This window comes from Athene noctua, chromosome 6 (genome assembly GCF_965140245.1).
Source record: "Athene noctua chromosome 6, bAthNoc1.hap1.1, whole genome shotgun sequence".
NCBI lineage: Eukaryota > Metazoa > Chordata > Aves > Strigiformes > Strigidae > Athene > Athene noctua.
Genome location: NC_134042.1, coordinates 813,947 through 837,922, shown reverse-complemented (window position 1 = coordinate 837,922; position 23,976 = coordinate 813,947). Strand labels below are relative to the sequence as shown.

The 23,976-nt window shown below is 56.5% G+C and overlaps 1 protein-coding gene across 1 annotated transcript in view; it reads right to left on the bottom strand.

Annotated features, from left to right (window-relative positions):
- LOC141961798 (hydrocephalus-inducing protein homolog) overlaps positions 1–23,976 on the bottom strand; it is a 120,274-nt gene that overhangs the window by 22,283 nt on the left and 74,015 nt on the right. The window contains 25 exon segments of the mRNA XM_074909134.1: positions 1,993–2,177; positions 2,357–2,571; positions 2,978–3,181; positions 3,658–4,272; positions 5,023–5,182; positions 6,158–6,299; positions 6,778–6,961; positions 7,257–7,405; positions 7,852–8,067; positions 9,195–9,368; positions 9,994–10,199; positions 10,849–11,029; positions 11,168–11,330; positions 11,549–11,788; positions 12,873–13,022; positions 13,416–13,607; positions 13,720–13,847; positions 14,673–14,809; positions 15,812–15,945; positions 16,609–16,739; positions 17,248–17,425; positions 19,109–19,246; positions 20,104–20,313; positions 21,000–21,116; positions 23,006–23,198. Of these exon segments, the coding sequence (XP_074765235.1) occupies positions 1,993–2,177; positions 2,357–2,571; positions 2,978–3,181; positions 3,658–4,272; positions 5,023–5,182; positions 6,158–6,299; positions 6,778–6,961; positions 7,257–7,405; positions 7,852–8,067; positions 9,195–9,368; positions 9,994–10,199; positions 10,849–11,029; positions 11,168–11,330; positions 11,549–11,788; positions 12,873–13,022; positions 13,416–13,607; positions 13,720–13,847; positions 14,673–14,809; positions 15,812–15,945; positions 16,609–16,739; positions 17,248–17,425; positions 19,109–19,246; positions 20,104–20,313; positions 21,000–21,116; positions 23,006–23,198 (4,742 nt within the window).

Sequence of the window (23,976 nt, the reverse complement as noted above, 5' to 3'; positions counted from 1 at the left end):
GCTCTCAAAAATCCATCTGCTCCCATGGAAGCAGGAAAATTCTTCTTTAGCTTTGAGAGCAGGACAAAGCTGTCTGGGACTCGATACGCTCACGCTGCACAAACCCCCTGTTACACCAGTGTTACAAATCTCGACAAATCGAACACCATGTCCCGGGCCATTTCCAACCATTTAAAAACGCTACATCAAATCGCCATAGCTCCTGGGGGATTTTCACTTTCTGGCCTGTTTAGGTGGACACCATCCTTAAATTTTGCCCTGGTTTGAGCCCAGAGGGCAACTGCGCACCACGCAGCCGCTCACTCACCCCTTCCCCGCAGAGCTGGGAAGGAGAAATGAAGCAAAGAGCTCAGGAATGGAGATAATGACAGAGAGGGGTGGCTCGAGCACCCATGAGTCAGGGCAAAAGACAGACTTGTTAGGGGAAGAAAACAGGAATAGCACCTGAATTCAAACACTAACAATGCTTAACAGACACAGTGGGACAGTGAAAAGCGTTATGTTACCACAGTTAAAAACCCCTCGCCCCACCCCCCCCTCCCTGGATAACGTCCTTGGCTCCATGCCATGCAGCTGCCGCCACAGCCCGATCAGTTTTTAACTGTTTCAGGAATTCCTGTACCAGTCGCCATGCAGTTGAAGATGACACAGCGATGGTGTTCTTCCTTACGGCCGCCTCGAATAAGGCGCTCCCTGCCCCTTTCCATGTTTCCAGATCAAGAGCAGACCGTGCATCAGCAGGGACCCCATTCCTTTTGCACCAGATAAGCAAAGTGCGCAGGGCTTTCCCCTCGTCAGAGGGAGGTGGCAGCAGAGGGCTCCACGATGGGAGGTGGAGGGGGCACTGCCTGAGGGGCTTTCTGCTCATTCCGTCTTTGTGGAGGAAACAACTCATCTTGTGCTTCCTCATCAGAGTCCTCACACAATCCCCTCGCCCTCAACCGCGTCTACGTTTGGGACGGGCTCCCCCCGCTAGGTCCATATCTTGACCTCTCGCCACCAGGACCCGGCCCGAGGACACCCCTGGATTATAAGGTGTTTCCCCTGAGCTTGCTTTCTCCGCCTTAAAGTCTTTTAAAGTCTCTTTTAAAAACCTCCAGGTTGTAAGGAGGTTGGTTGCATTCTTATTACCGCGAGAGGCACACTCCAGCAGTTTCTGTCCCAGTTCTTCCCATTTGCTCGCACTAAATGCAGTGGCAGTGCCAGCTTCATACCCTTGCGCTTTGATTCACGACAACATTTTTTGGAGCGCTACATCATCCAATTTGACTCCCCTGCGCTGAAGCACCAACTTCCACATTGTCAGAATCATACCCTCCTCCTTAGAGAGGATGGCACCCATCGCTTTGTTCCCAGCCGCTCACCTGGACGGTGTCAAATTCCAAAAGGTTGTCGGGACTGTGCAGCTCTCCCCGCCGCTGCGCTTGGCTGGGCTCCATCTCCGCAGCTCTTCCTGCCGCCGTTATTTATTTCCTCGGTGTTGGGATCACATAGGGGCCACCATTTGTCGTTGTTGAGATGGACACGACAAACACCGAATTGTGCAAAATGGCTACTTTATTGTTCCAACAAGCCTTTTAATGACTTTATGCAGCGTTTGTGTCCATGTACGACTGGTTTTGGTGGAGACTAACAGTTCACGGCTGGATGCCCTCTTCTCTGCTGCAGCCTCGATGACCTTCCTCTCCTTGCGGTCAGGCAGTTCTGGTCTGGCAGTTCCTTGATCTCAGCTCTTCTCGGGACTTTCACGTCTCTTAAGGGTACGTGGTTATCTGCTCAAAGTCAGTATCAAACTTACATTCTGATCCCTCAGACCAGCCCAGGTCTCCCATAGTACCAGTACTGGTTCCCAGCTCCAAGCACGGGAAGAGACACTGGGCGGCTCAGGCAGCATGCTCTGCCCGAGCCAGAAGGTCGCTGGGGCACAAGGGGCAGCCCTGGCTCTGAGTTCAGGGAGGAGCAGTGTGGGAGGCTCCCATGCCCCAGCCTTACCGTGGGGGTCCTGGCTGATGGTGGGATACAGGCAGGTACCCCTGCAGTGCACCTGGTACTGTCGGTTTGTCCCCAGCACCTCAAAATGCAGCGTCTGATCAAACTGCCCCGGCACCGTGGAGCTGAACTGGACCTTCAGTTCTACCTCGCCGTGGGCAGGCACTATCCACCGGCAGCTGCTCAGCCTGGCAATGAAAGAGGAGGCTTCAGACATTGCTAACGAGCAAACGAGAGAAGGAGGCGGCTCATGGACTCGCCATCCCGTGGAGGCCCCGGCAGAGGGTCCCTGCGGGGCTGGGGACGATGGACCCCGCTGGCAAGATGGACGTGAAGCAGAAGGATCACCTCCTCCCTCACGGCTCACCTGACGGATCTCCCCGGGGATGGGGCCGTGTCCATGTCGCTTTGGTGTGCCCCGGGGCGCTGCGTGGGTGCTCCCGTGCCCGGCGCCTGGAGACCTCTCCTGCCTGGAGACCTCGCCCGGCTGGAGCTCCGCTTCCTCCTCACAGCCTCCGGCCTGCCCGCGGCTTTCTCCTTCCCCGACTGGCCCCTGCTTGGCGTGACCTGCTCCTCTGACACCTTCACACCAAGGCAGAGAGGAAAGGGAGAGAGGTGAGACCTGCCCTGAGACACCCCCATCCCAGAGAGAAAGCTGCAGGTTTGTTAACAGACGGGAGAGAGAATAAACCACCAACCACCTCTGCCCATGGATTTGGTCTTCCTTATGGGACTTTGTTTTTCCTACAACACCCCTCCTTGCCCAGGACCCTCTCCTCAAGGGAAGTTGAAGGGTTTAGCTGATTTTTTTTTCCTCTCATCTTACAGAACTGCCCCATGTTTCAAGCAGAGCTGTCTCTTTCAGACAGACAGGAGGGATGCCTGCAGACATGGGGCCCTGTCATGTCTTCACTGCCCTTCCACAGCGATCCTTTTCCATTCCACCCGCCCCCCATGCCCCCACCCAGCCTGGACCCTGCCCTGGCACCTCCACTGCAGGCACATCCAAGAGACTTCTGGTGTTCTTCTTTTCTTCTTCTGCAGTGGCACCTTCAGGCACGACAAAGGCGAAGTGCTCGAGGGCTTCTCCTGCTGCAGGGACCATCCGCTTCTCCGGGTAGCGGATCACGGAGTAGAAAGCCGTAGGTGGAATGGGAGGCCCCGAGGGACCCAGTCCCAAGTCATCCAGGATCTAAAGCATAAGAGAAAACCCTGTTTATGCTCCCGTCGCCTTCATCCTCACACTCCCTGAAAGACACTGAGCTTTTGGCAATGGTTTTTTTTTATGTAGATGGAGTACAGTGATTTTTTATGCCCAGCAGGGTGGGCAGGCTCCAGAGCAGTGCCAGGACCTACAAGTGGGACCTAGAGAGAAATCTGAGTGACTCGGCTGAAGGAAACAATGACCAGGAGCTGCCCTGCCCTGGGACCATTTTAAGTGATTTCCAGACTGGGAAACTCTCTGAACAGAGAGGATGAGAGCCCCCCGCTCTTCTGCCCGACCTGAGGGATGGCAAGAACTTCCCCAGCCACGTGGCTGCTGTGAAGCCATCGTGGAACATCATCAGTGGCCTGGACAAGGCTCTGTGCTGTTGTCACCTGGCGGGACACAATGCACCAGGGCCTAGACCATGGCAGGCTCAGCATCTGAGCCTCACAGGGCTTTACCTGCTCTGCCGCTGGCAGCTTGCCACTCTCCAGGATCGCCCTCGTCACATCTGCAGAGCTCAGCACCTGGATGTCCAGGCAGGGCACCCCAACGTCCTGGCCTCTGGATGACCCTTCTGCACCTTCCCCTTCCAGCCCAGATAACTTGGAGTCCTCAGGAGCCTTCAGTTTTTCCAGACGCTCCTTCTCCAGCCTCTCCTGGTGCTCCTTCTCTCTGTCCTTTCGGCTCCTGCAACGGCGCTGGCCTTGGACTTGCTGCTGTACCACCTCCTGGTTCAGAGGGGACAGCAGGATACCCTGAGCCCTGTCCCAGGATGACAAAATATGTGTGACATCCTTCTGCGATGCCTCGTAGATCTTGAACCTCAGGGCCAAGTTCTCGCTGTCACTCTGCGCCTCGGTTTTAGTTTCTCCCTGTTCCGGGTCCGCAGGTTGTACAACCTCTGCTGAGCAGACATCTGCCAGGGGAGCCTCGCTCTGCTTTTTCTTATCTTCCTTGTCACTTGCAAGAGAGTCCGGGTGCTCCTTTGCAGATCCCTTCCTCTCTCCCCCCTCGGTGACTTCGGACAGGTTGCCAAGGGATGCTCTGGTGTTTCTGGTGGATGCGTTCGTATTCTGGGCAGGAGGAGCAGGAAAAAGCGGTGAGCATTTCCAAGCACCAACTCAAATGCTGTAGGACAGCGGCGATCTTTGCAATAGCACCCCATGTCTCATCTGAGGCTTGTGCTAGGTGCTCTACAAATCCCAATTCAGAGCGCAGCTGGTACCCAGTTGAGCTCAACTGAAACTAAACTCCCCAGCGTCAGACTGATGAGGAGTCCTGCAAACCAGCTGAGAAACAAAACAGCTTCCCCGACCCAAACTTAAGACACCTCCTTACTCCTGTGCAGTCCTCCGGGCACGTTTCTGGTGTGCTGAGCATCCATCCCTATGTCTGACTGACACTTTGGGAAGTCTGGCTGCTAATGAATACCTAGAGGGCCTGGTGGTATCTCCTGCCAGACAGGTAGCAAAAGACACCACATCCCAGGCGGGTCAGGGCTCAGAGGTGTAAGTCACATGCAGAACGGGGACAAATGCTGGACTAAAACTATCTAGGGCTCGGAGTTATGTGAAGCCATGACTCAAAGGCAGCATGACCCTAGAAGAGCAGCTCTACCCAACAAACCCAGCCAAAAATAGCCCTGGCGAAGCAGCAGCAGGATCAAACACTGGCTGCTGTTTCCCAGCACAGCCGCGTGTGTTACCGACGGCCAGGTGCTCATCCCCAGCACTGCGGGTGGCTGCTGGCTGCGCCAGGAATGGTTCGGCTCAGCAGGAGGGGCCCCAGGGCTTTTACTCATCTCTATAAACACAACCACCCACCTGCCCGACTCCAGGCTGGCTTTTCTTCCTTGCAGCATTATCTTTCCCAGGCTTTCTCTTGGCCCACTTAGATGACTTCTTCAGATCTTCTTCCTCCCTCAAGTGTTCTAGCTCCCACCGGTGCTTTTCCTCAAGCTCTTGAGCCAGCCGCTCCATCTCCCTTCAGCAAGACAAACAAAACATCCCCAAGAGTCACCGCCAGAAATCTGGGCTCGTTGCAATCCCAGCTGGTCCCACACTTCATTCACTGACCCTGAGGCCAGGCACAACCGTTAGACCAGCTCTGTGGACTTCCCTCAACCTGGGGAGGCTGGGACATCCAAAGTGAGGGAAGGCGGGAGGGGACCTCCAGGGCCAGCCAAATCTAGGCTTTGCTGTCACAAGGTCTAAATTGCATTACTTCTCCAGTAAGGTCCACCTGGACACCTCCAGCAATGCTGCCAAAGACTGGCTGATCCAGGGAAACAAACTTCAGCTGGGGCTGAAAGAAGTGCTGACACACAGGCTCGCTTTAAGCAAGTCCCTCCCCAAGTTTCAGGCAGGAGTTAAGAGAGCCATAAGCTTATCCTGTGTATCCTCCTGAACAGGGCTGCTTTGCGGGATCAGAGCTTCCCCCAGGCTCATCTGCTGCTGCAGCTGAAGCTGAGCCTAGGAGAAACCAGCTTTATGGCTGGTGTCACTCAGTAAAGGAAAACCCTGGGAGCTCAGCAGTGCAAGGGCCTCACCTACACCAGGACTGGGATCTAAACCAAGCCAGCACAGCTGTGCCTCACACCAACCCACACCACAACCCCTCTGGTTTGGAGAAGAAGGGCGATGAAGAAGATGAGAATGAACATCATTAACTAGAGACACCTGTAAGCACAGTGGCAAGGCAAGCACAGAGCCCAGCTCCCTGCAGCCTGTGTCCAAGCCGAAGGGCTCACCACTAAAGCGGAGAGAGGATGTTCTCATCTCACCGGAGGAAGGTGCCTCCTCTGCTGGGAACCAGGGAGGTGGAACTGGCAGTCCTTGTGCTGCTGGTAATTAATGCTTTTGGCCTTGGTAACCCCTCTGAGCTCAACCAAGGTCTCCGGAGCAGGGAAACCCTTCGGGGATGCTATCTTGGGGAGGCACCCATAGAAGGCTTACAGACCTCTTCTTCCTCTCACGCTTGACTTGCAGTATACTGTTATCAAACTGAATTTTCTCCTCCTCGGTGAGGGCATCATACTCGTCCTCGTCCATCTCCCAGAGGCGTGCTTTCTCCCTCCTGGCAGCTTCTTCCCGCTCCCGTCCTTCAGCACAGACCAGAGGAGAAACCGTCAGTGCCTGCAAGCAGAGCTTGCTGCTCTGGGTGAGCTGCCAGGATTCACAACTCTGTCCCGACCCAGCCTATCATCCTGCCAGGAGATACTGGCGAGCTCACATCCCCGCTTCAAAATTCAGACAAGCCCCCAAACTATCGCTGCTCAGTGAGTTCCCGTGCCTTGCCTGGCTCACACGCCCCAGCGCCGTGGACGGCTGGCCGGTGGTTAGTTATTGAGCCACAGCAGCTTACACTTGTGCCCAAGCTTTAATGTTAGAGACTGAGGTCAGCCTCAGCATTGCTGTATTTTAAGCAACTGTGAGCTGAGTGCTGGCTACACCGAGGCAGAAGGTGGAAGGATTAATAAAAACCCCTCTTACAAGTTCTGCTGGTAACCCAGATACACACGGGTAAGGTTGAAGGCTTGAGAGAGAACATGTCAGAGTTACGGAGACGAAGAGTCTCACCTTCCTGCTCTTTTGCGGCCATCTCCCTGGCTTTCCAAGAAGCATAATCCTGGAACAGGTTCACAAAATAGATGTAAGGCCGATTTCTGACAGCTTTGAGCAGGCAGAGGAGAGCAGACGCCGTGTTGCGTGCAAAGAGGGTCTCCAGGCCATCAAACACCACTCCCTGGTAGCAGTCGCTCAGCTGCAGATAAAGCCAAAAAGGAAGAGAAAGTCAGCTGTCGCACGCATTGGGCTCTCAGCCAGTCACTAAAGCCTGTCGTCAGAGATCACCAGCCATCCCAGTTCCAAGTGCAGCAGCTCAGACAAGCTCTGATCTTCCCCCGCGCTCTGCCAGCTCATGGCATCTGCAGCTTCACCCACGGATCCCTGCACGCAGCCCAGGACTCCTCCAAGAGCAGGCACAGCCCTCCTCCTCCTCTCTGAATTGTACCTCGCTGCCTGTCTCTCCCTAGCAAGAACGCCCCCACCCCACGTACCTGCAGCCTGTCAGAGAGGATGGCCACCAGCAGGTCCTCGGGCAGCACGCAGCTCCTAAAGCCCAGCTCTTCTGATGTGCTGCTACCGATGCTCAGCGATCGCTGCGCAGGAAAGCAGGGACGGGGAGAGAGGTGAGAACTTGATGAGCCTTGCAATGTTGAACGTCACCAGAAAAATCAACCGCTTTGGAAACCCCCAAACAATTCCAACTACTGAGCTTGGAGCTGGGGTTTCTCCCTAGCAGGAGAATAGAACAAAACTGCAGGCCAGCAGCTCCGGGGGAGCACGCTGGAGGGTGCGTGCGTGGCCAGCAGAGACCCAAGCTCGCAAGCCCCCAGCGCAGCATCCAGCAGCTTTGCCCACGGCTGCAGCCACATTAGCCAGGACTGCACTTTGCCAACCAACGGCTGAGATGCCGTAGAGTGTTTCTGCCAGGGTTTCATTCCCAGCCCGAGCCATGCCCAGCCTGCCCAGCTGGCTCTCTGCACTACAGACCCCCGCACCAGGCTCTGGGTGACGCAGAGCCTCCACTGGAAGCGGCCCCTTCACTTCTCAGAGGCAACAGAAAGGTCCCAGGCATCAACCAGTGCAGGCCGTGCTTCACCTGGGAGCCTGTCAGATCCATCAGATGCTGCTTCTGGGATCGGGCTGTGGGGCCATCCCTCTTCTCGCCTGCCGCAGCGCTCACCTGGCCTCGGGAGCTGACGGACTGCCGGCTGACTTTGTCCACAGAGCTGGACCGGCTCGTCTCTAGGCTGCGCTTGGCCTTGGCGTGGAACTGCTCGCCGAGGGGCTCATCTGCGTTGTGACCTGCGGAGGGGACAGACGCTCAGTGGGGAGCAAGCAGGCACCTTCCACCCCAATGGACACAGCCCTGCGCCCTGGCAGGGACACGGCCCTCGTCCCCCAGCCTGCCGGGCACTAGCAGCACCCATCTCCAGAAGCAGCTCCTGCCCTGATTCTCTTTTTAGCATGGTAAAGCACACCACCTGATACTGGATTTTAAAGCCAGAGAGTTTTTAAGGCACAGCTCCGCATCCCTCCTCACAAATGTGCACGCAGGTGACGCCGCACAGTAGCTCCCCTATGGATCAAGCCAAGGCTCCATCCTCCAGGAGCATCATTTCTGTACCTTGCGCCCATCCTGCACTCTCACGTGGAGACGGTAACATGCAGCCCTGCCCCAGCTGCATCCCCATCTCCACTGGAGCCAAATCCTCCGCATGGGCTAACCCCACCTGGGGCCCAGACCCTTCTTCCTTCCGCCAGCTCCCAACCCAACCAGGTTCAAAGCTGAGCAATGCAAAACTTCCCCCACCAGAACCAGGGTCTGGCCTCACCCTGCAGAGCTCGGGGCACCAACTGCCCAACCAGGTTTTCTAAAAGTCTCTGGTCTCAGGTGCAGAACAGCACCACATGCACGAGCTGTGTGACCTGACAGCGTGTATAGGGAAACCTCTGGAGAAAAGAGTCTCATCTGAAACTCTGGGAGGTTATTCTTCCCTTCCTCTCATGTTTCTGAAGCCACACTCAAAGTCAGTTGTCTAGTGCTTCACGAGCAGCTTCAGAGGGCTTCTTCCTTGTTCAAGTGGGCATCAGTTCTGCCTGATGGCCACGAGGAGTCAGCTGGATTCAGCTTTGAGGAAATGTAAAAAAACCCTGAGAAAAATTCAGGTGTGCCTCACCACTCCTAGGAAAAGGAGTATGTGCTGAGAAGCCCAGAGGCAGTAAAAGTGCCCCTGTCTGAGCCCTTAAAACAGAGATTATTTTCTTTAATAACATGAAATGCTTTATGAAATGGCTTTGCATTTCTGCACGCTGCACCCATGTTCCCTAAGAGACCCAAGGGCTGTCAGACTCCCTCTCTGGAGCAAGCAGAAGCGGACGGTCAGGGTGGGTTTCTGAAGCGCTGCTCTGGGTCCAGCGTGTCTCCTTACCGGCACCCTCTGCCTCCTTGCAGCTCTGCTCGATGGCAGCCCCGATGCACAGCTCCCGGGCGCGCAGCCCTGCCGAGCTGCTCCTGTCCGAGATGGCTTCTGTCACCACGGCGTCGATGGACAAGCAGGCAGCGCCGTAGTATTTGGACAGGGCAACCGCTGCCGCTGTCTTTCCTTGAGAGAGAGGAAGACTGCTTGGTGACACTTGCACGTGAAGCATTTTCAGGGACAGGCTCTAGAAAGTCCCCAGACAGGATTTCAAAGTTTCAAGGACAGTGGGAAATCAAGTGCCCCTTTAGGGGAGACCACGAGGGAGGGAGCTGAGCACGGCTGGAAGCGTTGTCCTCTAGAGCCAGGCGGATCACCTCCACCTCACACCCAGCTGAGCGCTTTGTCCCTCGTGGGGACCTCAACCCTGGGCCAGGACGTTGTTTCGAGCCCGGTCCCGCCACCCCTGCGCTGGCCGGCGCTGCCTCAGGCAACGTCTGGGCACGGGCTGGGGGTCAGTGTGGGCGAGGGACCGCGCCCATGAGGCAACCTGGGCACTAGGCACCGTGCTCCCACCAAGCAATGGGGACACGGCCACCCTGTGTGGGGGGAGGATAGCCTGGCTCTGTGGACACAGGGTGAGCCACAGCACTTGCCCCAGCTGGTGAAGGCCTGGGACCATTTCATGTACCAGCAGGGCTGTGGCTTACCTCGCTTCGCTTCAAGTGGTCAATCAAGCAGCACGGCCCACCAGGACGTGTCTCTCCTGCTCCCCCCGCCCTCCTTGCAGCCACGGGCTCGGCTCACCTACCTGTCAGGGGTGCCCCATGGACGATGACGACGATCCCTCTGCGGTCTCGGGCCGCGCGCCCCTCTGCAGAGATATCGATGCCAAGGTGGCGGGCGATGGCCCTATGCACAGGGCTGTCGGTCACTTCTCCCGCGGCCGCCCTGCTGCTGGTGACGCTCTGCCCATGCTCTGCTGTGCGGAACCAGATAGAAAAGTCAGCCTCCTGCCTACCTATGACCCTGATCATCCTCCCCATCCCCTCAGATCCTGGCAGAGAAGACTCTGCTGAAACCACCACCACACCGAGGTCTCACCATGCCCCTCCTTTAGGCTTGTGCAGATCAGGGTCTGCCCTAGGTGGTGGTCAAGGTGCCTCTTCAGAGTATAGGAAATGGGCTGGCAGAAAGAGGAAAGAACAAGCCTTTGGCAATACCTAACAGGACTGGGCCAAATGTCCCGTCACCTGTCAACGTGGTCCCAGGTCCTGCTGAGTAAGGGGCGGACAGGCAGAACCAGGCATTTTACACTGTCCCAAGGGAGAGGCTCCATTTGCACATTGAGCGATTATCCAAAAGCTGGATGCTTTAGGAATATTACTCCAGGAGATGTAGCTGGGCTCTGAATTCATCATAACACATTTGCAAAGAGCTCCCACCTTTGCCCTTAGGAGGTCACCAAAAGCCATCTCGGCTTGCAGTGTCACGCAGGACAGAGAGCGCGCTGCCCTGCCTAGGAAAGGGAACAGCATCACCCTGATCCCAGCAGCTCCTGGGGCAAAAAGGTGCTCATTTGGCAAAACTGGGGAGAACCTCTCTGGCCTCTCACTTGTCCCTGTCCCGTCTGCAACAATACCCATCCCCTGTCTTTTCTCAACACCTTCCCTCTCCTCTGTGTTCAGATTTAGAGTCCACCTCGTTGGACTGGCTTTCATCAAACACGGAGGAGAAAACGGATGAGCTCTGGGATGAGACAGCGTGAATGATCCCAGCAGAGGACTTTCTTCCTTGATCTGACAGAGACTGGACATTTTCAAAGTTTGCGTGTTACAAGGCACAGACTTTCACGCTGGAATTCCTCCACCAAGCTGGGGAATGGGTGGCTGCTGAAAGCCTGGGCTTCCCATGGAGAGCTCAGGGTGTGCGGGCTGGACTCCCCGCTGTGTCCACACTCAGGACAGCCAATGCCAAACCCTCACCGTTGTCCTGGCCTGCTGGTTCCCCAGTCTTGGACTCCTCATCCTGCAGCCTCTTCTGCTCCTGATAGTACTCCAGCACCTCTGGGGGCAGCTTCTCACCCGGGGCACGTGGAGGCAGCAATAAGGTGTTATGGCAGTCATAATCTTTAAGCATCTGCAGGGCCTGTGCATGTAGGGAAGAGAAGACATATGCAGGACGTGTTTCTAACAACACGGACTATCCAGGCCCCTCCACAGTCTGCCAGCAGAGCTGGCTAACCCTGAAATGCCACCAGGCTTTGCCCTGGGAACTGTCTCCATCTCCCTGGCACGAACCCGGGAACGCTGGAGCACTGTGAAGCTACGGGAGCGTGCACATGGGGACCAGAGCTTCCCTCTCACCTGCTCCTCAGCAAGGTACTGCTGGTCGAACTCCAGCGAGTAAAACTCGATGGGGAACTCGCATGGGTTCTTCACCACCACCGTCCCCTCTGCTCCACGGCTGTGCGGCAGCAACGGTCCCAGCTCGAGCACTGGGGGGCTGAACTCCAGCTGTGGCTCCAGCCCACGCCCCGAGACCTGCAGCTGGAGGTTCTGGCTGCTCTGGCAAACAGTAATCTTCATCTCACTTCTGTAGGACTTCTGAAAAGAGAGAGGCACAGAAAGATCCTCCATGAAGTCCCAAGTGACAGGGCCTCAAATTCAACTCTTTCCCCAGGGCAGGGGTGTCACCAGTACCTCTAAGGGGAATGGAAAACAGATGTTTACTTCCAGCAGGGGCTACAGCATCTGCATGCTGGCTCTGAGGAACTGGGATGAATCCTAATGTGAAGTCTAACTGGCTATTTTGGTGTCAGATGAATCTAAAACGCACTATCAGATGTTTTCACCTAGTCACAAGGGAGTGTGATGCTCATGAGAAAGGTCCTGAGGGTTACGTTTCCCAGACACAGTCCTGGCACTGCTGCATCAGGCAAACATCAGCTCGATGAATGAGGCAGGTGAGCTCTCACTGGCTAGAAATAAGGGTCGACTTCTCTGCTCAGTGTTTGGCTCTGGTCAATGCCAGACACAAGATGGTTACACCTCTACAGCAATTAAAACATCCCTGGGACTGTTCCCAGGCACGGAAGCACCTGTGTCCATCCTGTTACCCACTGCCAGTTTCCAAGCCACGGTGGCCACAGGCAAACTGCCTTTGGGAACGCCCCGTCATTGCAGCTGACTCCCAGAGTGCCTGGGAACGCGCAGGCAGGCTGAGCCAGAGCCACAGGGACTGCTGGCAGCAGCCACTCCAGGCGACTGTCCTGCCGTGCCCAGGAAGGTGCCCGGTGGCTGTTTTGCCTGCTGGTACCAGCAGCAGGACTTGCCTAGACTGGCCCTTGCAGGGTTATCCCCTGTGAGCGCGCCAGCTGCTCTGCACCAGGGCGCTGCAGCCTCAAACAGGCGCCTGCAAGGGGGAGACGAGGGCAAACAGGCAGATTTCCCCCCATGCACCAAGAGGCAGCCAGCCCAGCGTGCCCTGATGCTCTCTGAGCAAGCTCCCCAGGGGGATTTCAAAGCCCCTCTCAGAAGAGTGTGCTGCAGGGGAAACTGAGGCACAGTGGGTACAGGGCTTGCAGAAAGCTCTCTGTGGAGGCAGACGCCGTCTCCTCCTCCCCGTGCTGGGCTCTCGTTACCACGCTGTCCTGCCAGACCTCCTGGGGGTGACACTCGCCCATCTCACCTCTTCGGTGGGCGAAAACCTCACTCGGACGTGGCATCGCTGTCCCGGAGCGAGGGTTCCAGCCGAGGGCAGCGCCTCGAAGACACACGGCTGGGCTTTCAACTTCTGGGGCACCTTCTGACGCAGCCCCGCTGGCCAATGCTTGTCCACCTGAGCACAGAAAACAATTGTGTGAGGTCTCCTCGGTCTGCGAGGACAGACCCTCGGTCCCCGCAGTGCTCTGAGACACCGTCACGGTGCTGAGGGCACCCACAGCCAAACCAGCCGAGGCCACCCCTGGCCTGAACTGGAGGGAAAACACGTCGGCAGGGCAGGCAGATGGGGAGGCACCGTCCTCAGAAGAGGAGGAACGGGGGAAGGTGGCAGAGAAGTGAAGCACCAGCTAATGCCCAGGTCCAGGTGAGCCAGCCTTGCTCTGTACCTCCAAAGCTTCCTCAGACGAGCTGCAGCCCAAGTGCTCACGCAGCCACAGGGCAGAAAGGGCAAGAGAGGCAAAGAAAACCCAACCGAGAAGGTACGTGTTACACATGGTCTGTGCTTTACCTTCTTAACAGGCTCATTTATAGTGATGAGCCAGTTACAGGGGACCTGGACCTGATTGTGGAGCTGGATGGTTTCCTCCTGGCACTGCCCACACTGCAGAGTGGAGAACTCCAGCCTGTCCCTGGAGACGCAGACGGCTGGCATGGCCACGCTGGCACGGAGGCGGACGTGGAACGTGGGGCCTCCTGCTACCTAGGGAAGGACAGAGCATCCAGCTGAGAGCCCCGGTGACATCTGCTGCTGTCCCCGACCTGCCCCGAGAGGTGCACGGGCACAGCGGGGCGAGGAAGCACGCCGCAGGTACCTTGATGGGCAGGAGCACGTCCACCTCTCCCAGCGGCAGGTTGGCACTCTGTGGGTCAAAGCACACTTCAAATGTCTTGCTCTCGCAGCAGGGCAGGTGCTTCACGCGGTCCAGCTCCACACTGAAACCTTGAACAGACGAAAATAAAGCAGCTGAGATACACAATCGACATGAACGTGTCACAAGCACGTTAAGGCCGTATGTCCTGGCTGGCAGCTCTGTGAAGTTCCCCTTTGTACCTGTGGAGAAGACTGCCACTCCTTCTCCCTTGTCACCGCACAAGGAGAAAGGGTTTTCACAGCCAGAATCCAAGACCCACATGGTAAAAAGGAAACATCTCAGTTGAGGAGCTCCAGCCATTCCTTCACTAGGGATCCCAGGGAAGGATGCCCAGACCTCTCCAAAGGAGAATTTCCAACTAAGATTCCCCCATGCCATGGTGCTCTCTGAAAAACGATTTAGAGGAGGCACCTGATCACCCTTCAGACACGGCGAGGCACCGTCACGGCCTGTTTCGGAAGCCTGTTTTGATACAACAGAGGACCTCACAGGCTGTCTCCTCACTAAAGGCTGAACAGAAGTGCTATGGCATGATGAACTTTAAACAAAGCACTTCCAAACCACAAAGGGTCCATCTGTTTGCAACACAAGCTCATGGAGTGCCCATCAGATGATGCTCATGGTAGCCAAGAGCAGAAGATGCTGAGAGGTGACCAAGGTGATCAGCCCACCCAGCCCCTGCAGGGAAGCGTTAGGGCAGGCCCAGGAGGGCCGGGTCTCTGAGTGCTGCTGGCCTGGAGAACTCAGGCTCTAAAGCACCAGGCAGCAGGTCCCAAGGAGGAAAAAGTTATACATACAAGCACTCATAAAACCTCCCCGTATCCAGTGGCTTAAGCTAAACTGTCAGAGACAGCTCCTTCGAGCCCACGTGAAGGCTCTCCAGCACTGGTTACCTGTGTCACGCAGGACCTGTCTGTCAGCGCAGAAGGACACAGGGAACTGCCCGGTGTTGGTGATCCTCACGACGTGCATGGGGGTGTTACCAAGAATCACGTACCCAAAGTCCAGGAGGTACTCGGGCAGCTCAGCTCTGAAAGGAGGAGTAAGGACAATCCTTAAACCACAGCCTGGCTGCATTTCCAAGAGCATGAAAGATGCAAATAAAATATTTCTGGATTCACTGTTGTAAAAACTCAACTCAAGACCATGAAATCCAAGGCCTGACCACCTGGTAATAAGACTTTGGTAAGTCACGAGGAGCATAGGACCTAGGTTTTATCAGCTACCAGTGGGGCCTTAAAATAAAATTAGTTTAAAATGAATATCATTTATCACAGCTCCTCTGCTACGGGAAGCCACTGTAGGTAAGTCCAGTGGACCTCCACCGGTCTCAGTGAAACTGCTATGCCCCATGTGCAGCCCCAGCCTGAAAGTGCTTCAGGACCTTGTCATGGGATTCGCCTGCACAGGAAATCTTCACTGCTCTGCAACCACATCTGTCCCCAAAGCAGCACGGACAAATGCAGTAATCAACACCTGCAAGATTCATGGGAGGGGCCTTTCCCAGAGCAATCTCACTCGGGAAAGCACATACGTGATCTGTTTTGCAGAGCATCTTCCCGAACTGGAGCCTACCGTGCCCGTGCCTCCTCATGGAGGAGCAGAGGGAAGATACCGAGGTAAGCCCTGCAGTCCCACCAGCATGCGAGCCACCGGATTTGTCAAGGGTGTGTCAGCCTCTGCGGTTCCCTACTCTTTTTGCTCAGTGTGGTCTGTTAGCCGGAACAAAGATTTGAGTTGCCTCTTTCAGATCTGGTCAGCAGGGACGGTGCTGGTGCTCTCTGGAAGGGCCTGATGCTCTGCACTGGCCCCCTCAGCCCTAAGAGCAGGACCCAGCATCTGTGGGGAGCTGAGCACCTCCAAAGCTCAGGGTGGCTCTGTGGCAGTGAGCTGCTCACAGGGAGCACGGCAAAGCCACCAGGATCAGACCCTTTCTGGAGTCCCCACTACCCCCAGCTCTCAGGAGCAGGGGTGCACTGCTGGGTGCTACCCTCGGGGCACCTGGAGACAGGGTACGGGAGCCCCTACTAACTTGAGAAGCCTCTGACGAGCGCGCTGGTCAAAGGCAGTGGCCTCTGGGGGACCAGAGGTGAGAGCTTTCTGCTGCTCCAGGGCGTGTTCTTCCATCAGCAGCTGCTCCATCTGCATCTGCAGCCCAGGGTCCAGCTGAGGGAAGGAAAGGCAGCGGCTGGTTAGCAGCGGTCCTTCCCAAGGCTCCCCCCTGCTCGTGTTGGAGGGGTGATGGGGTCCTTCTGTCTCGCTGCTCAGTGTCTGTGACACCTCCTGCTCTCTCAGGCAGGGCCTCATCTCAAGGGCAACGAACTCCAGCAACTTCGCCTGCCCAGTCACTGTTACAAAAGCTGATCTGGCCAGACAGACAAGCCAGGAACCTTCCAGAGGTTCAAGTCTTTGCCTGCCCCCAGCCAGTGTCAAAGCAGCTCGGACAAGAGCTCTCTTGTAAAGGGAGCCACGATAAAGCTGCTGTCTCTGAGAGATCAGCACTGGCAGCACAGTCCCAGAGCACAGTCAGGCTGCTGCTATTAAGCTCTGTAAACCTGGCAGGGCTTGGGTTGTGAGCAGCAAATCCCCCAGTGATGACCTACATCCCATCACGAAGTGCCATAAATTTCATCACTTGAGCAGGGTCTTCAGGATCTCTCCCTGGGGCAGCCCCGGGGGCACTGCTGAGCTGTGCAGGATCATGGGCAGGTGTGGGCAGGGAGGTCCCAAGTGCCAGCAGGGCCCCGGGAAGCCTGCTGCGGGCTGCCAGGGACCCAGTGACACCGGGGGAGGGTGGCACGCGTCAAACGGGGCAGCAGCCATTCTCACCACGGCGTCCAAGGGATCTGGGGGTGGCTCCGCAGCCACAGCCGCCCCCAGAACTGCTGCTTCCTCTCTCTGGCCATCTTCCTCCATCTTTTCTATCACCTCCTTGAGGACCTTCTCATATTTTTCATTTCCTGAAGGAAGAAAACATCCACAAATAGAAGTGGGGCACAGAGCCATTCCCCTCAAAGCTGGGAAGCCCCACTCCCCTGACTCTGGCCTCTCCCAGAAACACCCTCCCCAAGCAATGTATGGAAAGTAGATGCTTCTCCTCTATCAACCCTGATGTTCATTCCCACCCATCTTCCTCCCCACATGGGAGCATCTCATCCCCTGCAATGTGCTGCAAATCCAACCCTGACAAAATCCCTGCCAGCCTGTGCTCAGCTTTCCAGAGCATTTCTGTCTAGCCATCACCTTCCCAGGACTCCGACCTGCTGGCAAGCTCTGCAGGATGGTTCCTGGGGCAAAGCCCACACGGGCTCATCTGCCAGAGCTTCAGGAAGCAACCGGGGTGTTGAGTGTTGGTCTGACAGCCCTGAAACCTCCAGGCTTGGTGGAGGCAGTTTGAGCTGCCCTACGGGCATCTGACATGGGGGAGAAACAGGGGCCCCTCCTGGGGAGCAGACAGGCCGTGCTCACCTTTGATGTTCCTGGGCAGGTCCAAGTAGATCCTGGGAAAGCTCCCCTCTCCCTTCAGGGAGATTTCTTCGGGCTCCAGGTGACCCACTTGGATCTGGAAAGTCCTGCGGAAGGCTCCAGGCACTCCTGGCAGGTAGTAGACTTTCAGGACTTGCTCCTTGCCAGGTCCAACGTAACCCTGCAGGGTGTGGGAGAAGAGGGAGGGAATGCACCAGAGAGGGTTTGGCGGAGGGACGGCTCAGACGACAGACATGCCGAGAAGAGAAGGCAGGTTCTCGTACATAACAAAGTATCAGACAGCATCGCCTTCTCGCTTTCATAGAATCGCAGAAGCTGAGGTCTCCTACACCAGGTCCTTCGGAGGGCCCGTAGGGATGCATTCCCCCAGGACAGACCCACAGACCACCCCCTGCTCAGCATGAGCACAGCTCTGCCCCTAATGGTGTTTACCCTCTGCTAGCAAGAGCCAGACTGAAGAAATAAAAGCTCTTTTAGCAGCCCCTATACAAAATAAGGGAAGTGCCCACACTCTCAGCATGGCCAGCAGCTCCTGCCACAGCACACCAGCGGTTCCCAGGCTGGTGTTGAAGGGCCTGACCCCTTACAATGATCCCAACCAAACACCTCCTGCCTATGCGGTTACACCGGGGTGCGTGAGCCTATCCAGACTCACGGTGACCTGCAAACATGCATCTCCGGAAAGGCAGGAGCAGAGACTAGGATGACATCTAGGGAAGGTGTTGCCAGGCAGGGCACCTCCTCTCCGGGCTTCCAGAAAGGCTGCCCCAGCCCCAGGCTAGGCTCACGCCAGCCAGGCTGAGAGCAAATGCAAGCGGACAGCAACACAGCCCTGGGTGACGGGACACAGCCGCAGCTTCCCTCGGCTTGCCCTCTGCACGCTGGGCTGGACCCTCGGCTCCCCGCTCCCCTTCACGCTGCAGGGAGAAGGTGCTGAGTGGGACAGATCCTGCCACTTGGTGCCCTGAGCCCCTGGTGCAGCGCAGAACACAGCTGCAGCGAAAGCCAGCCCTGCCAAGCTGCCAGCGCCGGCGGGGCTGTTAAAGCGACCGACTGCGCGGGGCCAAGCAGAGCTGGGTCTTGGGAAGCTGGCAGGAAGAGGGCGTCAGTGTGTCACCCCTTGTAGGAGACAGGCATGAGGAGATGTGAACGCCGTTTGGCTTCCTCTTCCCACTGCAAAAAGGGACTAGACAGGAATGCTGCTCCAGCCCAAAGACAGCCACGCAGGACTGAGAAGTTCGGACGGTGGGATGCTGCAAACTCCTCTCCTCGCTGTTCCAGCCCTGCTCCTGCCTGGCCCCCTCACTGCCCCACAGAGCTCCTGCAGAGCAGCAAAGCTGGGGGAGTGGGGGACCGGCACAGGGGCTGCTACAGTTCTGCCAAAGCAGCTTCATGCCCAAGTGAGAGAGGATTTAAGTCCCGCTCAGTGCTGGCAGGGGCCTGGCAGGGTGTGCTACAGGCAGGGACAAGGGCTAAGCCCTGTCCGATCACACAGCCTGGGCACGGTGACCCCCAGGAGAGCCGGCACAGCGCGGCCCCGGTGCCCGCACAGCCGGAGCGCTCAGCAGTTGGGGTCCCCAGAGCCACCGAAGCGCTGGTGCCTCCGGCCAGTGGCTGCTGTGTGACGGCAGGGTCACCCGCCGGCAAAGGCCGTGAAGGGGGGCCGTTAGGACTGCGCTTGCTGGACCACCCCTGCCCCCCAGCAGCAGCTGCTTACAGCCCTGTCTCTCCTGTCTGCTTTTGTGGGTTGCTTTCTTTTTTTTAATTTTGTGTTTTTCCCCCACAACCCCCTCCTGGGCAGCCTGACCCACAGCCAGGGTCCAGGCGCCACCTCCGTACTCACCGTGCTGGGCAGGACCAGGGGCACGCCGGGCAGGGGGCTCTCTGCGGTCCCCACGCCGGGACTTAGCACCACGTAGTTGAAGCCCATCTTCCCTCTGTTCTGCAGGGTGACCTCTGCTTCGGTGACTTTGTTAAACAGCTGGAGAGAGGACAGAGGAGTGGCAAGATGAAGGCACAGGCCTGATACTGGGAACCTCCTTCTGCATTCACTGGGGTGTGAGCAAATGAACTCAACGCAGGAGAAAAGCAGAGGCAGAGGAGATACAGGCACTTGAGTCTCCCTGGTTAACCTGGGTAAGCCACCGCCACAGGGCACCCCTTAGCCCTACGCAGGAACAGACACTGATGGTGGCACGCAGAGGGGCAATGCCAACCACAGAGATCAGTCATAAGGAAAGCAAAGAGGAGACAAGCTCTCTGCACCTCATGGTGTGTCATCTCACACCCAGCTGGGACAAAGGAGGTGCCATCAAGACACTGCAGAAGAAAAAGCACCTGCAGTGACAGCAAAATGGGAGACAGGGCCAACAGCTGGAAATATCTGTGGGGTTTTTGACCGAAAGGAAGTGGGGATTATTCTAGGACATTCTCTCCAGCTACAGTGACTGGGAAGCCCAAGTTAACTTCCTCCCTGGTTTATTTTGCTGATTAATCAAGAACATTAAAAGAGAGCACCTCCTGGGACCTCAGGCTTTAGGAGCGGATCAGCAGATGGACGTCTTGGGGCACGTCCCTCTGGAAATCACCACTGGGACCCTGCCTGCCCCAGGAGGCGGCGTTAGTTACCTTGAGGAGGAGGAATTCCCAGATGGAGGGGGGCGGACATGGTCATTAAAAACCAGCTTGGATGCAGAACATATCACTCCAAGGTTGTACTTCCAAGCCATAGAGCCAACAAAGTAGTTGGGAAGGGGAGAGAGCCCCAGCCCTAGGTGGCAGCAACACGCCGGTGATGGTTTCACGGCAAGGACCTCTGCCAAGAGAAGCGTGCGGTACCTGCAGCCCGCAGTCGATCTCCGTGACATCTAGGAGGTAGTTGATGAGCGAAGCCTCCCCGCTCAGCGCGATCTCATAGGTCGGGCCTCCTTCCACCCTGCACAGCGCCGTGACGTGGGCGACGATATTTGTGTGGCCAAAGAAGGTGAACATGACCCGCTGGCTCTTGCCTGGCTGCAGCACACCGCAAAGCGGCAGGACATCGAAAACCTGGAGGTAGGCGAGGAGAGATCAAGATGTCAAGCATGGAAATTGATGCAGAAGAGCAGCCACGGCTTGGAGCGAAGTACAGACGTGGCTGGAGGGGGCTCTTCCTCAAACACAGGCAAAATCATCCTAATCTCATCCTGTACCCATTCCACTTAGCAGTGGAGGGGCCACGGGGAAAACCTTCTCCCATGCTCCCTCATTAATTAATACACTACATATTAAAAGTAATTTGGGATGTCGCCTGGCAGCAAGAAATTCTCTCCACTGCAGAACTTGCCTTTAAAAGCACCTTTTACTGCCCTAAGCAAAACACAGTATTCAGAGGTGAAAGCTCTCAGAGCTGGGGGGAGGACTCCAGCCCAGCTCATCTGATGTTTTTCACTCTCTCCGATTCGCATGCTGCGCGCTCTCAAGATGCTACAGCAAAAGCTACCGCAGAAATTTCCTGTTGACCACTTGATTGGCAACAAGATGAAGAATGCCCTCCATAGCTGCTGCACAGGTCAGCCCTACGACACGTCCTGCGTGGCCTCTCCAGTGACCGGTTGCTTCAGCAGCGCTGTGCGATGGGCTTGGAGGGACGTGAGGCCACTCTGCGAGCAGCATCGAGGGCCACCAGTGGGGAGGGGGGGCTACAGAACTGCTTGCCACACCGGAAACGTGGCACAAGATGGATTCCCACTTACCTCCTCCATTCCCAAGCTGACGGGCTCTGCCTCCACAGACTGCATCAGTCTGTTGATCCCCACCAGGCCCTGTGTCTCCACAGCCCCTTCCAGCTCCTCAGCAGGGGATGGCAGCACCTGCAAAACAAGCACCATGGGCTGCAGCGAGCACCTGGCTGGTCTGGGCGAGAGCACTCTGCTGCAGGCTCCGCCACCTCACCCAGCCAGGAGCAGCTGAGATGGGACCTGGGTGCAAATCAAGTACGGGTATGTCCGTGCCATCCGTTGAGTGGGTCCAAGCCCACCCACAGGTGAGACACGGGCTCCGCCTGCGCTTCCTACGCGCAAGCGTGCATGGGGAAGCTGAGTGCACCCAGCCCTCAGTCCTGGCAGAGACCTCAAGGGCATTTTGCACCCTTGTGCCAGACCAGCTTCGCTCACTCCTGCCCAGGGAACGTGCCCAGAACCCCATGCCTCGACAGGTTAGGTTCTTCAGGACAAAAGCAGGAGCACAGCTGCAAGCGAGAAGTATCAAAACAGGAAAATAAGGGCTTGGCACAAGTATCCCATTTCAGAGAGTGCTTAGGTTTCATCTCGCGCACCCATCAGTGCTGGAGAGCTGAGGATCTCCACCAAGTCACTCTCTTGAATGACACCTTCCTGAAGAAGGCGGCAGAGATGTTCTTCTGTCTCCCAGCAGCTGAGAGCTGGTGTTTGACCTCAGCGGTGCCATCTTTCAAAAGGAACCTCATCCCCTATTTAATAAGCGAGGGCTTTGTGAGTGCTTTTGAAGTGTGGCAATACCTGCTTCTTCAGTAACGTGAAGAAGGGCTTTGTGCTGGGGCCTTGGCATCAGCAGAATCTGCAAGAATTTTTATGGGACATCTTTACACCTAATCAGAGGCTACATCTCCCCGGTAGATGAAGCTCAGAATCAGAAGATTCAATGCTCTTTCTCTCATCTCCACATTTTCAAGCCTAGCAAAGCTTTGCCAAGTGCCTATTCCCAAAGATTCTAACCCGCACCTTTCCTAGGCCTATGGTCTCCCGCCTCCCCAGGGAGGTTATGTGGGTGTTGCCTTGACACAGTCACACAAGCAGAAGGGGAAGCTGCAATCCAGGCGTATCCTTTGAAGCCTTTTGGATCCTACTTAGCCACATCTACTGGATTTTCTCTGTTTTTTTTCTGCATACATGGCAACAAAGCAGGAAATAAAGAAGATTCCACGCTTCTATCCAAAAACATTCAGCCACGCCATTCTTTACGTCTACGGGGTATCATTTCTCCTGATCCAGAAAAAATGTGCCGTTATAATGTTAAAATGACCGAAGTTTGGATGTGAGCAGGTGCAACCCCTCTCCTTGACCTTAATGTCAACGCCAGTGCTTTCAGAACTTCCCATGCTTTCTTGCATCCTCTTTTATTGCCCCAGGAGCAGCCTCTGTCCCACACGATGCAGAACAAGGCGCCAGTTCCCACTAGCACGGACATCAAGCTCCAAAGCACCGAGGTTCACCAGGAAGGTCAGCAGACCAAAGGCCATTTTTCATGCCAGGAGGAAGAGACAATGACCTTGAAAAGTCTCATTTTATCAAAGATGGCTCTGTGGCCATCCCTGCGATACTGCAGGTCTCGGGTGAAGGCAGAGACATAAAAACATGCAGCTCCAGCTGGGGGTGAGAAGGTGGTACCTGGAGATCACAGTACTTGGCACAGCTTGATACAGGAAGGAAACTGGAAGCCTTCACATCATGATGCAGATAAAAGGCTCATTTTACAGTGTAAAAACAAGCTAAAAAACCCCAAACTCAGCATAGGTCTGTAGGATCTCAGTGGGCTTCTCCAAGCAAAACTACCCGATTTCTCCCTCCCCAGAAGCCCCATGTCCAGCCGCTGGCCCTGCTGCCCAGCCCACCCTCAGGGCACATGACAACAGGGCAGCAAAAAGGGGGACTGGCACAAGTACGGCTTTTCAGTGGCAAGATGGGGGAGGCAACGCAAGCGGTAGGTGTACAAGAAAATCTACCTTTGCTTCCAGGGAGTCATCTGCACCTGCTGGCTCTTGGGCAGGATCCCCTGCGGCTCCCAGGGCTTTAGCTGGCTCCTCCACACCTCCACCCCTGCAGCTGCTCCCTGCAGACACCGAGCGCTCCAACCAGGCTCCCTCCTCCTTTGGTGGTTGGGGTTTGGTGAAAAATTTCGGTACCGGAGGGCTGAACCTGGAAAATAACATGACTTTGATTGTGGACCTGCAGTGGGAGGGAGGGAAGCCTGCACGAGCAGCTCCTCGGCAGGATGCGGCCCCCGGCTGGGCACTGCGGGTGTGAATTCAGTAACGGGTCTGAGCCAGCAGCTCCCAAACCAGGATGGAGCAGGTCAGCATACGGGGCTGCCTAGGGATGACGCTGCTGTAGCGGCGGCACAGGCAGCTGGCAACTGGTTGCAAGGAGAAATGGAAGAGGACACGGGTGAAAACCTTGTAGGGAGGTAAAAATCACAGCAGGAAAGGAAGAGACACACAGACTGTGCAAAAAGGTGAGCCTGAGACACAAAGGGGCAGATCCGGAGAGCAACAAGCCAGTGCAGAGCCGCCAGTGCCCTCCTGAAAGCACCCACAGCTGCAGACTGGGCCTCCCCCACCCAGAGGGCCAAGGCGAGAACTTCTGCAGCTCCACCAGGTGCTAACCCGGAATATTTCCCCTGACACCACCCGCAGCTGCAGGTCAGCACAAGCAAGCAGCAACGCCCGAGGCTTTCTCCAAGCACGTAAGGCAGGAGCAGGGATAGAGCCCGGAGCCTGCTGCGCCCTAACCCCGACAGAGCCCAGCGCCGTGCGGGGCACCCACGGAGCCCGGCACGGGACACCCCACACACGCGGGGCAGCGTGGAAAGACCCGCTGAGAAACTCCGGCAGAGACACGGCTGAACAGCCCGTTGATCCCTGAGGAGCGCCGAAGCAGCAGCGATCGGTGCTCCGGGGAAGGGAGCTTGTAAACC